Source organism: Diabrotica virgifera, chromosome 8 (genome assembly GCF_917563875.1).
Source record: "Diabrotica virgifera virgifera chromosome 8, PGI_DIABVI_V3a".
In the NCBI taxonomy this organism is placed as follows: domain Eukaryota; kingdom Metazoa; phylum Arthropoda; class Insecta; order Coleoptera; family Chrysomelidae; genus Diabrotica; species Diabrotica virgifera.
The window spans coordinates 26,874,889-26,889,149 of NC_065450.1; the positions used below are offsets into that span (position 1 = coordinate 26,874,889).

Genomic DNA, 14,261 nt, shown 5'->3' on the forward strand with positions numbered 1-14,261 from the left:
AACTTTTTAAAGGCAGGAGTCAGAAAATCACGGAATCAGGGTAAAAGTTTTGCGCATAATTTTTCAAGGGACAAGTATACTTAAACAGTAGGAGACGTCATGCCAACATTTTTTTTGATCATTTTGAAATAAATAGTTTAATTTATTTAGTTGGCAGGACCCAGAAAATCATGAAAATTTCATTATTTTCCTTGCATGTTTGTATACATATATACTCCGTTAGCCAATTTGCAACACTCCTGCCCAAAAAATTTTCTTCATAAAATCCATAGTATTCTGTCATTCTACGAATATGGCAGGACTCAGAAATTCATCGCAAAACCCTATTTTTATTTTTTGGGAAAATCTAATTTTTACAGGAAAATGTCACAGGAAATTTGTGGATATTTCCACAATTTGTAAGTACCTCATCTACTCTTTCACTATTGCAAAAGGCAGGACCTAGAAAATCGTGGCTGAACTTCTGTATAATATCTCTCGGTCTATTTCTCCATGTTTGCTTTTGTAAACGTCCACGTTTGGGAACCATAAGTACAGGGAGTACGCATTGTATACCTTGGTCTTAAGATGTTGTGGATATGTTTGCCAAATGCCGCCCATGCCAGTCTATCTCTTCTTTTGATCTCTGCTGTTTCGTATTCCTTGTTAAGTTTTATAATTTGACCCTGATATACAGGGGTGTAACCAAAATACAGGTCATAAATTAAACCACATATTCTGGGACCAAAAATAGTTCGATTAGACCTAATTTACCTTGATACAAATGTGCACATAAAAAAGTTACAACTCTTTGAAGTTACAAAATGAAAATCGATTTTTCCAATATATCTAAAGCTATTATAGATTTTTTATTGAAAATGGACATGCGGCATTCTTATGACAGGAAGATATTTACAAAGAAATTATAGTGAAATTTGTGCACCCCATAAAAATTTTATGGGGTTTTGTTCCCTTAAACCCACCCAAACTTTTGTGTACGTTCCAATTAAATTATTATTGTGGTACCATTAGTTAAACACTATGTTTTTAAAACTTTTTTGCCTCCAACTACTTTTTCGATAAGCCAGTGTTTATTGAGATATTTTGTCGAATATGTTTGTTTATTTGTTTTTTGTCGAATCCACCACATAACATATTTGAATATGGTTAAGAACAATTAGTAATAATATAAAAATTTATTTATAATTTACATTTTTAGGTATATTTTGAAACATATTAAAAAGAAGCCATATCTCGATAAAAGGTCGCTTATCTAAAAAATACTAAGAGACAAAAAAGTTTTAAAAACACTGTGTTTAACTAATGATACCACAATAATAGTTTAATTGAAACGTACATAAACATATGGGGGGTTTAAAAGAACAAAGCCCCCATACCATTTTTAAGTAAACATATTAAAAAAGAATCAGCATCTCGATAAAAACTGCCTTATCGAAAAAATACTAAAAGGCAAAAAATTTTTGAAGACATTGTGTTTAAACTAATGGTACCACAATAATAATCTAATTGGAACGTACACAAAAGTTTGGGGGGGCTTAAGGGAACAAAATCCCATAAAATTTTTATGGGGTGTACAAATTTCACTGTCATTTTGTTTTAAGATGTTCCTGTCATAAGAATGCAACATGTCCATTTTCAATAAAAAATCTCTAATAGTTTTCGATATATTGAAAAAAAATCGATTTTCATTTTGTAACTTCAAAGGGTTATAACTTTTTTTATGTGCACATTTGTACTAAAGTAAGTTGGGTTCAATCGAACTATTTTTGGTCCCAGAATATGTGATTTAATTTATGAGCTACATTTTTGTAACACCCTGTATATACCCGTGAACTTGTTCTATTTCATCTTGTCCGATCCTCATTGTGATATCCTCATCTATAAGTATTTATGATTTTAGTCTTGCTGTAATTTATATTAAGACCTATCTTTCCACTTCTATGTCCAGTTTTTTCATCATTTCAAACAATTTTTCTTTTTTATCGGATATGAATACCATGTCATCAGCGTACCATAGGTGGTTCAAGCGTTGTCCACAAAAAAAATTGTTGACAAGAGATTCATACAGTATAATAGCTATTTTGCATCCATACAGTAGAAAACTATTAAAATATATTCTTATTTGGTACTAAAATATGATCAAAAAATACATGAGTGCAGTTCTTTTCTAACTTAAGTTACTAAAATGCAATCTTTCGGACCATAGTTTTCATTCATTTTCATTCAACTTGAACTCCTAAGTGGAGCAAGCATAGAGCCTCAGTAAAAACGCGCCGTCGCGTAAAAACGCGAACATAGAACCTTAACCTCATATATCGTCCATGATGGATCTTTTCCAAGTTTGCGCTGGACGACTTCTTTTTCTTTTCCCTTGGGGATTCCACTCTGCAATACTGGCGCTATTTACGTGCAAATCATCGATTACGTGATCACTCCCAGATGGATGACGTCACTAGTATGATATGAATGCCAAAATATCATAATTTAAAAATAAAAATCGGCTTGTTTGGGGATATATTTCCAAAATTTCTCATTCACGAAATATTTAATATACACTACTCAACAATTGAAGTGAATAATTTTAAAATTCCTAAAATTAACATATAAAACTATTTTTAAAATACTGTACTATACTCTATATGCTATCTTTATTGAGAATATTTTTTGAATGTGGTTTTTTTCTCCCTATTTTTATCGGCCCTTATCTCGTACAAAGAGAGAAATGTTGTTCCAAACATGAATATATCATTCGTATAAAAGTGCTTGTATTGGCTTTACCAGTTGTCAATAAGTCAAGAAATCTATTTATCACAAAAACATTATGCCGCAAAGACGTTTAGAACTAGTGCAGCTCGAGCAATTAGTTCGTTGGATCCAACAAGGCATAACTCAACAAGAGGTTGCTATGAGGCTAAATGCTCGCAATGTGTGATAAGTCGTGCATGGAATCGGTATGTAGCAACTGGATCTGCAACATACAGGCATGAAGGAGGAAGAGAACGATCTACAACTCGTCGGCAAGACCGTTTTGTAGTTCTGACGGCAAGAAGAAACCCTACATTCACGGCTTCCAGAATTAACAGTATCTTCAGGCATGCTACTGGACGAGCGATTTCCAGTCAAACTGTCAGAAGACGGTTACATGCATCCAATTTAAGGGCTAGACGGCGCGCTACCCATCCACGACTAACTAGGGAGCAGCGTGCATGAAGATATCGCTGGGCGATGGAACACTATCAGTGGATTTCGTTTGTATACGAATGATGGCCAAATATTGGTGTGGAGGGAAAGAGGACAGCGTTACAATGAAAATCTGAGAGTCCCAACCACTCTTTTTGGAGGTGGATCCGTTTGCGTGTGGGAAGGCATATGTTTTGACGGTCGCACGGACTTAGTCGTCATAATTAATGAGACAATGGCTGCTACACGATATCGAGACAGAGTCACAGTACCAATAGTTGTTCCATTTTTTGGTGCAATAGGCGAACAATTTGTTCTGATTGATGATAATGCTCGCCCTCACCGTGCTAGAATTGTCAACGAGTGTATAGAAGCTCATGGCATTACAAGAATGGAGTGGCCACCGTGTTCACCTGATATGAATTGCATTGAACATGTTTGGGCCGAAATGTCTAGGCAACAAAACAGGCTCCTTCAACCCCCCCCCCCCCAAACCTTAAATCAGTTGGCCAATACATTACGCGCGATTTGGGAACGTATACCGCAGCAGTTCATCAATAATTTAATAAGAGGTCTTCCAAATAGAGTAGAGCGCTAAGGCGACACAGAGATGGACCCACACACTATTAATTTTTCTTTTCGGGATATTAGAAATTGAGCAGAAATAGAAATTTTAGGTTTTTTTACAATTTTTGTTTATTTTCTATTTTTTTTTTCTTAAATAATTTCTTTCTTTCGGTTCATCTGTATGAAAATACGAAGTAAAAATAAATCTTTATTTATATCACTCCATTTTTCTATTTGACCTTATGAACAAAAAATAATTTTAACTATTTAGAATGGGAAATAAGCCACAATATTATTAAAAAATGATTTTTATTAACGTTTCGACGCCCAAATATTTTATAAAAAAACAAAAGTATTTTGACAACGGCACCCGATTTGGGCGTCGAAACGTTAATAAAAATCATTTTTTAATAATATTGTGGCTTATTTCCCATTCTAAATAGTTAAAATTGTAAAAATGCCACAAGAAAATAGCTTCAGAACAACATTAACAAAAAATAAAATACACATTTTCATAATATCCACTTCAATTGTTGAGAAGTGTATTCCATTTGGCTTTGACAAACAATCTATTTTAAAACTTATTGTATTTTTTTGAATTTTTATATTTTTAGTGACTCACTTAGCAGTTCAACTCAAAATTACTTACTTACTTAGTCCTAAGCCTTTCTACCTTTAAGTGTGTAAGGCTGCTGCAGTTGAGTTTGGCATTGTAGTCTCCATGCTTTCCGATCTTGTGTTAGGTTTCTCGCACTTTCCAATGTCAATCCTAGTGATGAGCAAAACAAGAAAAAGACCAAGACCAGGCTAGTCTTGGTCATTGATCTTGCAGCTAAAAGGCAGTCTTGGTCTTGGTCTTGCACTAGCCGGTCTTGTTCTTGGTCTTGGTTTTGCTGCAAGAGTCTTGCTTTTTTGGTAGTAATAATTTGAACCAAACAATTTCGAATAAAATGTACATTGAAATAAATAAAGATGTGAAGAATGAAACTATATTTTTTGCTTTAAAATTTTAAAAGAATGTAGAATGTAGTTTCAAACGGATACCAATTTTAACATTATACATTCACCTAATTATTTCATTAAAAAGTATGTTTCAAATATAAAGGTTTATGTATTTTCAAATTTCAATTTTAAGTTGAATTGAGACACAACCTGCTTTTTATACATTCAATAGCATATGATATAAAAGAAAAAAAAGTGAAAAAAAAGAAGAAAAAAGAAAAAGTTATTAGTTACATTTTATTTTATTTGGAGGAAATACGCGCTTTGTTTAATTATACCTACATACTTATATACAAGGCAAAAGCAAAACTGTGTTTTTTATGTGAACAAAAAATTAAAAAAACCTTCAATTTTAACCAGATGTAATAGTTATTTTCCTAACAAGTGCAGAAAGTCATACTTTTCCGCATGCGACTGCAGTTTGCCGAACGACGCGAAGCGGGAGTTCGGCAAGCAGTCGAGTGCGTAAAAGAGACTTTCTGCAAGCGTTAGGAACAATATTTTTTCTACGAGTCTTTAAAAAATGACCAAATCTTAATCAATTAATTTAAGTAATATGAAAATACATACACAAAATAAATCTTTGACAAGGTTGTCAAAACCAAAGTTTCAGCATAATTGGTTAGCATGACGACGATCTTGATTTCCATGACGACGATTTAAAACCACTGTTATTGTCTACTGATTTGACTTTCGAATATTATGTCAAAATTATTTTATTTCATCGAATTCTCGCGTTAATTTCATTAAAACATGAACATAATAAGATATATTTGAAATAAATTAGTAAATAATATCTAAATATTAGTATATTGCATGTATTATAATTACTTTAAGGCCATATTAACATATCTAAATTAACACGCGTGTGGAAAAGTAAAACGCGTGCGGAAAAGTAAAACGCGTGCGGAAAAGTAACACGCGTGCGGAAAAGTAAAACTTTCTAAACTAAAACGCGTGCGCGTAAGTAGACATTTTTGCACGCTCGTAGAAAAAATTATTTTCAGGTCATATGAACGTTTAACCTATAAAGTTTGTACACATACTTAGTAAACATTCTGCATATACAGGGTGGCTGTATAGTGTGACAAAGCTCGATATCTCGGAAACTGTTCATAACAGAGAATAACTGAAAATAGAAAAATTAAAGAAAATCATTTTCCGAAGAATCCAGTATCACTATCACTCAAAAACATTTCATTATTTTTAGCTTTTAAGTTCCAATTAGAAACAAATATGGCGGAAAATCTATTATACTGGAAACTGTTGAACTGTCATAGGAATAATTTTATTTCTGTTTCTACATATACGGTTTTTTAAATGTAATTTTTGGGTACTACAGAAACGACGTCATCAGTATTCTTTTCATAAAATGTGTTCTTATGCGACAGTCTAATACGGGGCATTTTTTTTTTAAATTAGATTGTGCTCCCCTTTTTTTTTTGACGTTCGATTGCTTTTTTTGTTATTTGAGTGGCCTGCTTACGTTAAATACCCTGTACTTACTGTTGCAAAATTATAAGATAACGCTAGAAAAGTTAGAAGAGGACTGTTAAAACCAATTCCCCTTAATCTGTTTTACTACCGATCAAAGTATATATCAAAATTGTTGATTTTTAGCTTAAAATATTATGTATTTTAAAAATTCGATATTGTTTAAGGTTTATTACAGTGTCAGTATATATTATTGAACTAAAAAAAATAAAGTTAAATAATAAAAAACCAATTTGGCAAAAAAGTGCAAGAGTCTTGCAGGTTGGTCTTGGTTTTGCGTAGTCTTGCAAGGTTCGGTCTTGGTCTTGGTCTTGAATACCTGGTCTTGGTCTTGCAAACCAAAAGGCGGTCTTGGTCGTGGTCTTGCTGCAAGACCAAGACCAAGACCGCAAGAACAAGACCAGTCTCGCTCATCACTAGTCAATCCTTTCTTCTCGACTTCTTTCCTGATTTAATCTACCCAAATACCTTTTGGTCTTCCTCTTTTGTTTTGCCTCTGCAATCTCGTTTTGAACACTCGTTTTGTAGTCTCTCGTTCGACATTCTACACACGTGCCCGAACCATCTAAGTTGTCCCTCTACTATTTTTTTCATTGATTGGTTCTAGGTTTTGGTTTTGTCTGATTGTTTCGTTTCGTATTTTGCCTGTCATTCTGTTTGCTATTCTTCTTATTTTTCCCAGAAACCTCATTTCTATAGCATTGACTCTGAATGTTTGTCTCCCCTTCAATGTTTATGTCTCACTGCTATACATGGTTGTTTGTCTAACTACTGATCTAACGACTGCCGTTTTTACTTTCTCCGGTATCGTCTTACGTGCTTCTGTCCTTCCTGAAAGTATACTGTGTATCTTCCATAGTTGTTTCTATTTGAGTTTTTATTCTTGTCTCTATTATTCTTGCGAATACCTTCCCAGAGATACTTGATAATATGGTAATACCTCGGTAATTATTACAGTTTCTCTTGTCTCCCTTTTTGTGTATTGGTAACAGATGTCTTTCTTCCAGTCCTTTCTGCTCTATTAATGATATCATTCATTAGTTCTTTCATGCTGTCTATTTCCTACATTCCCATGAATTTTATCATTTCCGGGGTGATATAATCTTTGCCTGGTGCTTTGCCTAATCTTACTCTTTTTGTCGCTCTCTAATTCCTCTCTTGTTATGGATTCCACCTGTTCTTCATTAATTTATTTATCTGCTTTAGAAAAATATATCTCTTTCAATAACAGTATCGATATCTTTCAAATACATTTCCCACCTCTCATTTCTGTATTGCAGGGGACTTCAACCTACACTGTTCTTGGTCTCATGATAATTTTTGTTCTACGGCAATTCCTGCTCCAGGCATTCCTTTAATCGAAGAAGATGCTATAAATATTATGAATCATGTATGTTCCTATCAAAATCTTTTCCAACGCAATAACATCTATAATAATGTAAACTTATTACTTGATCTAGTTTTGGTTCATGATAAAAATTGCATTGTCGCAGAAGCTGACGAGGGATTATTTGACCCCGATAGTTTCCACTCTCCTTTATGCTTTAATTTAAACCGCTGAGATGTTTTAGCTGATGAAATGAAAGCTGAAGGCTTTTTCTACGACTTTAAATCAGCAAATTTTCAAGGTATTTCTGATTACTTAGACACAATATACTGGGATGAAATTTTCAGAGACAAAAGTTTAGATGATATGGTCAATATACTTTATGATGTCTTATATGGCGCTATCGATGTTTATGTACCAATGAAAAAGTTTTATACCGGCAATTTTCCTAAATGGTATACCCGAGAGTTAAGAAACTGCATCATTGCTAAAAAGAAAGCTCATAAGAAATTTAAAGTGACCAGGATACCTCAAGACTATAATGAATTTTCTAGATTAAGGTCGATATGCAAGTCCTTATCAGGTCAAGCATACAATCAGTTTGTAGCAAACGTTGAACATACACTTCTCAGTAACATTAAAAGCTTCTGGAGGTTCATAAATTCTAAAAGGAACAATAATAGCATTCCGAACGCCTTAAACCATAATGGCCAAACCAGTTCCGATGGTTCTACCATAGTCAAGATGTTTGCTCAGTACTTTGCTGCAGTGTATAGTGAGGACTAATGTCCTATTCCAAATAGTGCAAGGGTTAACACTAGTTTCAACATTACTGGTTGTGACTTATCTATTTCAGAGGTATATATCAAATTATCCCAGCTAAACATACATAAGGGTCCAGGGCCTGATGGAATCCCACCCAATTTACTGAAATACTGTAGTTTTAATCTTGCTCGTCCCTTATTCTTTATTTTTCAAAAATCATTACAAACGAGTGAATAACCTCCCGTTTGGAAAGTTAGTTTTATATCATCGATATTCAAGAGTGGCGATAGAAGCATGGTTCAAAGCTACAGACCTATTAGTATCCTTAATAATATACCTAAACTGTTCGAGAGTTTAATATGTGACAAAATTTAGCCTACTATACAAAATGTAATCATTGAACAACAGTATGGTTTTGTTATGGAAAGATCAACTGAAATGAACTTGTTAAATTATACATCCTTCTTAAATGAAGCATTGGAAAGCAAACAACAGGTAGATGCGATTAATACAGATTTTTACAAGGCATTCGATAGGGTCAACCATACGTTATTGTTACATAAGATCGAACAGTTAGATTTCTCTGATCCTCTGCTTAGTTGGATTCGAAATTATCTATTAGATAGAAGGCAGATAGTTCGTATTAAGAATTATTTCTCTAATGAAATTATAGTTAAATCGGGGGTACCTCAAGGCTCCCACTTGGGACCTATCCTTTTTAATTTATTTATAAATGACATAAATAAAAGTTTCAATTTTGCCCAATTTCTTCTATTTGCTGATGACCTTAATTATTTCACATAATTACCTCTGATTGGGATCGCTACAATTTGCAATCAGATCTTAATGGTCTTGTGGAATGGTGCTCACTTAATGGTATGGACTTAAATGAAAACAAATGCCATGCTATAACTTTTTCTCGGCTAAGAAACTTTGAGAATAATTCTTACTATATACGGGACACTAGGTTACAATTAGTTGACTCAGGTATAGATCTGGATGTTATTCTTGACACTAACTTGAATTTCAACCTACACATTAATAGCATGGTTTCTAAGTCATTAAAGATGCTTGGCTTTGTTAAAAGATGCAGCTATGACTTTACGACTGGTCGTTCTTTAAAACTTCTTTATTATTCTTTGGTTAGACCACATTTAGATTATGCTTCATATGTTTGGTCACCTCAATATAATTGTCACATTCATAAAATCGAACAAGTTCAGCGTAAATTCTTACGTTATTATGCTTATAAGATGCATCTCACTGGTCAAAGTTATGATTCTTTACTGCAAATTATTCGACTTGACTCATTACAGAGTCGTCGTCAACATAAAGACCTTTGCTTCTTATATAACTTAATTCATGGTCATAAATTCTGTATCTCACTCTTAAATAAAACTGGTCTACGTATACCTTCAAGAACCACCCGTTCTGTGACTACCTTCCACGAAGTCATTAACCGTGCAAACGGATAGGAACGTTCAAGTTCCTATCTCTGTAAAGCTATTAAATTAGCAAACACATTATCTCCGCATATTGATTTCTTTATGAACGCCGTTACTGCGTTTTCCACACAATTACATTTATATTTAAGTTATGTTCTAATTTCAAGACTGATTTGTTAATTACTGTTATTGTCTTTGTTGTAAGATAGGTTGTATTTGTTAATTGCAAAATGTTCTAGCTCTCAATTGTTAAATGAGAGCAAGTAATTTTATTTTTTATTATTTTTTGTTATGTATTTACCAATTTTGTACCTACTACATAGATCTTATTTTGAATTGTTTTACTAATTTGTGTGACATTTTAATTGTATCATGTATTAATGGACTTCGGTCCGTCAATAAATAATGAATGAATGAATTTCTTGTATCTTCACTATGTTATCTACGTCTGCATGTGTTACCTCTTTAAAACGTTCTCTCCATCTTGTTTCTCTTGTCTTTTATATTTGGCATCGTGTGCTCTTTCTTTTGCCTGATCAACTCAAAATTAATAACTCGATTAGAAATGAAGTTTGAAAATATTATCAGTAATTTTTCAGACACCTATCATTTACGATTTATTATTTTTTAGGTCGTCAAAATGATGATAGTTGTTGTAACAATATTTGCAGTTTGCTGGTCTCCTTATCAAATATATTTTCTGCTTACTTTTTACTATCCATCTATAACGCTGGCTCCTTTTATTCAGGAGGTATATCTGTTGATATACTGGTTAGCAATGAGCAATTCCATGTATAATCCGATCATATATTGTTGGATGAACGCACGGTAAGTAACTGTTTCAACCCTCGAGCGCCTTATAATTTCACAGAAGCGGGCGCGTCTCGTAAATTTTACGTCTTTTTGTAAATAATGTTTCCTTTACATAAATGTTGGGAAACTGTTACAAGGATATAAAAAAAATTATATTTTACGATATTTTAAACTAATATTTTTTATTTTTGTTTATAAAAACCTAACAATACTTTCATGTTCATGATATTTTAAAAAGATCTGACTATCAGGTGCTATCAGTCAGAATCAACACTCTCATTCGTACAATAATTTCAAATCACTTCAATGACAGAACGTTTCTTGCATGTAATGCTGTGACCACACTAACGTTAACGTTTAACGTTCATTATGGTATTAATTTATACACCAAAAATTATGGATTAAACTGCGCATTAAAGTGACTGGCCACACTTATTTTAGCGTGTAGTCAGTGGAAAACGCGTTTTTTAATAAAATAATTTCAAGATGGAAGTCGAAGCTGCTATGCTGTTATATTTTATGAACGCTAGGTATTATTTTATGAATTCATTATTTTATAAATGGATCAAGCATAAACCAAGACTCAAAAGAAGATTGTGGATGATAAAAATGCACAGAAAACGATTTTTATATTTATTTAAATGAGTCGTACAGTATCCCATAAGAGTGTCTTTTTTCTTTTTTAAATCTTCTACCGTCACTAGAAAAGATAATGACTACACAATTCGACGCCAAGCGTCACCATCAACACCACCATTTTTGTGTGATTTTTGTCGGGGATCCCATAAACAAGGTTCGGTTTCAAACATTGTTAAAAATTTGATTATTTTGTCACTGCACTACTCAATTTTCGTAGAATAGTATGTTCTTATTCTATGTATTTTAAAAAACAAATTACACTGCTGCACTGCATGCTAGAACTTGTTGCGTATAACTAAAACAGCGCTAGTGTAGCCAAAACAACGCGATAAGTGATGGAATCACTCCTATGATGTGTCGAAAGAAACCGACACTCGAGCTATCGCCTAATGCTGGGGCCACACTAACGTCTAATGCCGTTAATTATCACATTATTTGACATTAAAGAGAGGTGTAGCCACGACATAGCGCGCTAATTTGTTATTGCCATTATTAATCACATTAAACGTTAGGCAATAGCTCGGGTATCGGTTCCTTTCGACATATCAAAGGAGTTACTTATCGCGTTGTTTTGGCTACACTAGCGCTGTTTTAGTTATACGCAACAAGTTCTAGCTTGCAGTTCAGCAGAGTAATTTGTTTTGTGAAATACATACTATTCTACGAAACTGGAGTGGAGTAATGAAAAAATAATCGAATTTTTAACAGTGTTTGAAACATAACCTTGTTTATCGAATCCCCGACAAAAATCACAAAAAAATCGTGGTGTTCATGGTGACACTTGGCGTCAAATTGTGCAGTCATTATTTTTTCCAGCGACGGTAGAAAACTAAAAAAGAAAAAAGACACTCTTATGGGATACTATACGACTCATTTAAATAAATAGGTATAAAAAATCGTTTTCTGTGCATTTTTATCATCTATCATATTCTTTTGAGTCTAGGTTTTGACTTGATCCATTTATAAAATAATATATTCACAAAATAATAATTAGCAGTCATACAATATAACAGTATAGCAGCTTCGATTTCCACCTAGAAATTATTTAATTAAAAAACGCATTTTCTACTGACTACGCGCTAAAATAAGTGTGGTCAGTCAAATGCGCAGTTTAATCCATCATTTTTGGCGTATAAATTAATACGATAATGAACGTTAAACTTTAACGTTAGTGTGGCCCCAGCATAACGTTTAACGTGATTGATAATCGCAATAGGGCTTTTCATTCACAGTCATTTGTTTCGAGCTTCTGTCATATGTCGTATAATCCGTGTATGTTAATATTGTACACGTATTATACAACATATGACATAAACTCGAAACATATAACAATCGATGAAAAGCCCTATAACAAATTAGCGCGCTAAGTCCTGGCTACACTTCTCTTTAATGTCAAATAATGCAATAATTAACGGCATTATCCGTTAGTGTGGCCCCAGCATAAATAACTGATAACGGCAACACTTCATTGAAGCTGAGGATCTCTTCTCCATTACATTGCCGGAACACATCGCGCTTTAGAGGGTTTCTATTTTATTCTTCTTCAGTAGGTTCAACCTTCTTACCATAAGTCAGCTTGAGGAGAGCACTTATCGTTAGGTAAATTTCTGAGGATTGATATGAAGATAAGATAATCGTTTACGCGGTACGTTCTGCGGTATTTCTGAATTGTAAAATAATTATTTCTAAACATAAGGTTTCTGGGGATTAGACGTTCGGGGTGGCATCGGCAGGAGCTCAGATGTGCGGGCCCTGCTGATTCTGAGAGACATGGGAGCCTGGTGTACCCTGGGCCCCAGAAACGCCGAAGACCAGGTTCTTATGTACCTGGTTCGTAAGATGGACAATGGACCCTCCGTATGAGGTCTAAGTGTCTGAAGGGCTCACAAGTGGGCCCTACCCTGATATACCATAATCATAACCATAACCATAATATAAATTAATTTAAATATTAAATAAATTAAACAATAATTTTGTATATAAAGAATATAAATTAAGTGTTTTTATTTAAATAAATATAAGTGTCAAAATATAAATCAGTAATCTCGTAACAGTATCCAACTACATTTAATTTTGTTTTATATTTTAGATTCCGTAGAGGATTCAAACAAGTGTTTTCTTTTCTGCCTTTTGTTACAGTAGATCCAAGTAAATCCCCTAGTAGAAGTGAAAGGATTTATACACAAGAATCATATTATGGAAGAAAATTGCAACGGAATAATACTTTAACGACTCAAATGACGTTTTAGATATTTGTGTTTGTAAAAGTTGTCTGTTTTTTGTTTAAGCTATAAGAATAAACAGTGCACCAACTAAAGCCTCTTTTTTAATATTTTTTGGCAAAGTGAGTTTGTGAGAGTATGCCTTTGTCTGCATGATTAATTTAAAAAATCATGTCATTTTAGAAGTGTTAAAAGGTAATATTATGTATCCTGTTAAATGAATTGTTGATAAAAGTTAAGACGGCTACATTGGAAAAGAAAATTAACAACCAAAAATAAAATGTTCTGGCTACAGGAACAATAAATATATTACTTATACTTATATGAATGGAGGAATAAGACAAAAAAAGAAAATATCATTAAAATGGGTTAATCACATCATACGTGTTTTCAAGAAAGGATAAATAGAAATAAGAATAGGCGGAAAATATCTCAACAATCCACGATAAATTAAAGATTTCTTCTAGTTAATAAAGGAAAAAGACGAAAATTACCAAATTTGCTTTTTCAAATAAATAGAGAAACCCGAAAGTTCTGTTTTAGGATCAGAAAACAAAAATAAAATATGATATCACATCAAATTCACTCCAAGATATCAAATATGATAGATTGTAGTGATTGTACCTACACCCTTGCTTAAAATCTATAACTTTCGGTTGATTCGAAATCCATCTCTCTGTCCCTGCCCCCAACCTGACAGAACTCACATTCGATCAGATAGCCCAAAGTCTCCTGACAAATAGTATATTGATATCAAGAAAGAACACTGTGAAAGTGGAGTTCTAGGTATCTATCTCTTCTTGTCAG

The 14,261-nt window shown here is 33.3% G+C and overlaps 1 protein-coding gene across 7 annotated transcripts in view; it reads left to right on the forward strand.

Annotated features, from left to right (window-relative positions):
• LOC126890709 (tachykinin-like peptides receptor 99D) overlaps positions 1-13,549 on the forward strand; it is a 141,227-nt gene extending 127,678 nt beyond the window's left edge. For all 7 annotated transcript variants that reach the window (XM_050659879.1, XM_050659877.1, XM_050659878.1 and 4 more), the window contains 2 exons: positions 10,412-10,608; positions 13,322-13,549. In XM_050659879.1, the coding sequence (XP_050515836.1) occupies positions 10,412-10,608; positions 13,322-13,481 (357 nt within the window). In that variant the 3' untranslated portion in view covers positions 13,482-13,549. The remainder of the gene's footprint in view (positions 1-10,411; positions 10,609-13,321) is intronic.
• Positions 13,550-14,261: the final 712 nt, after the last annotated feature.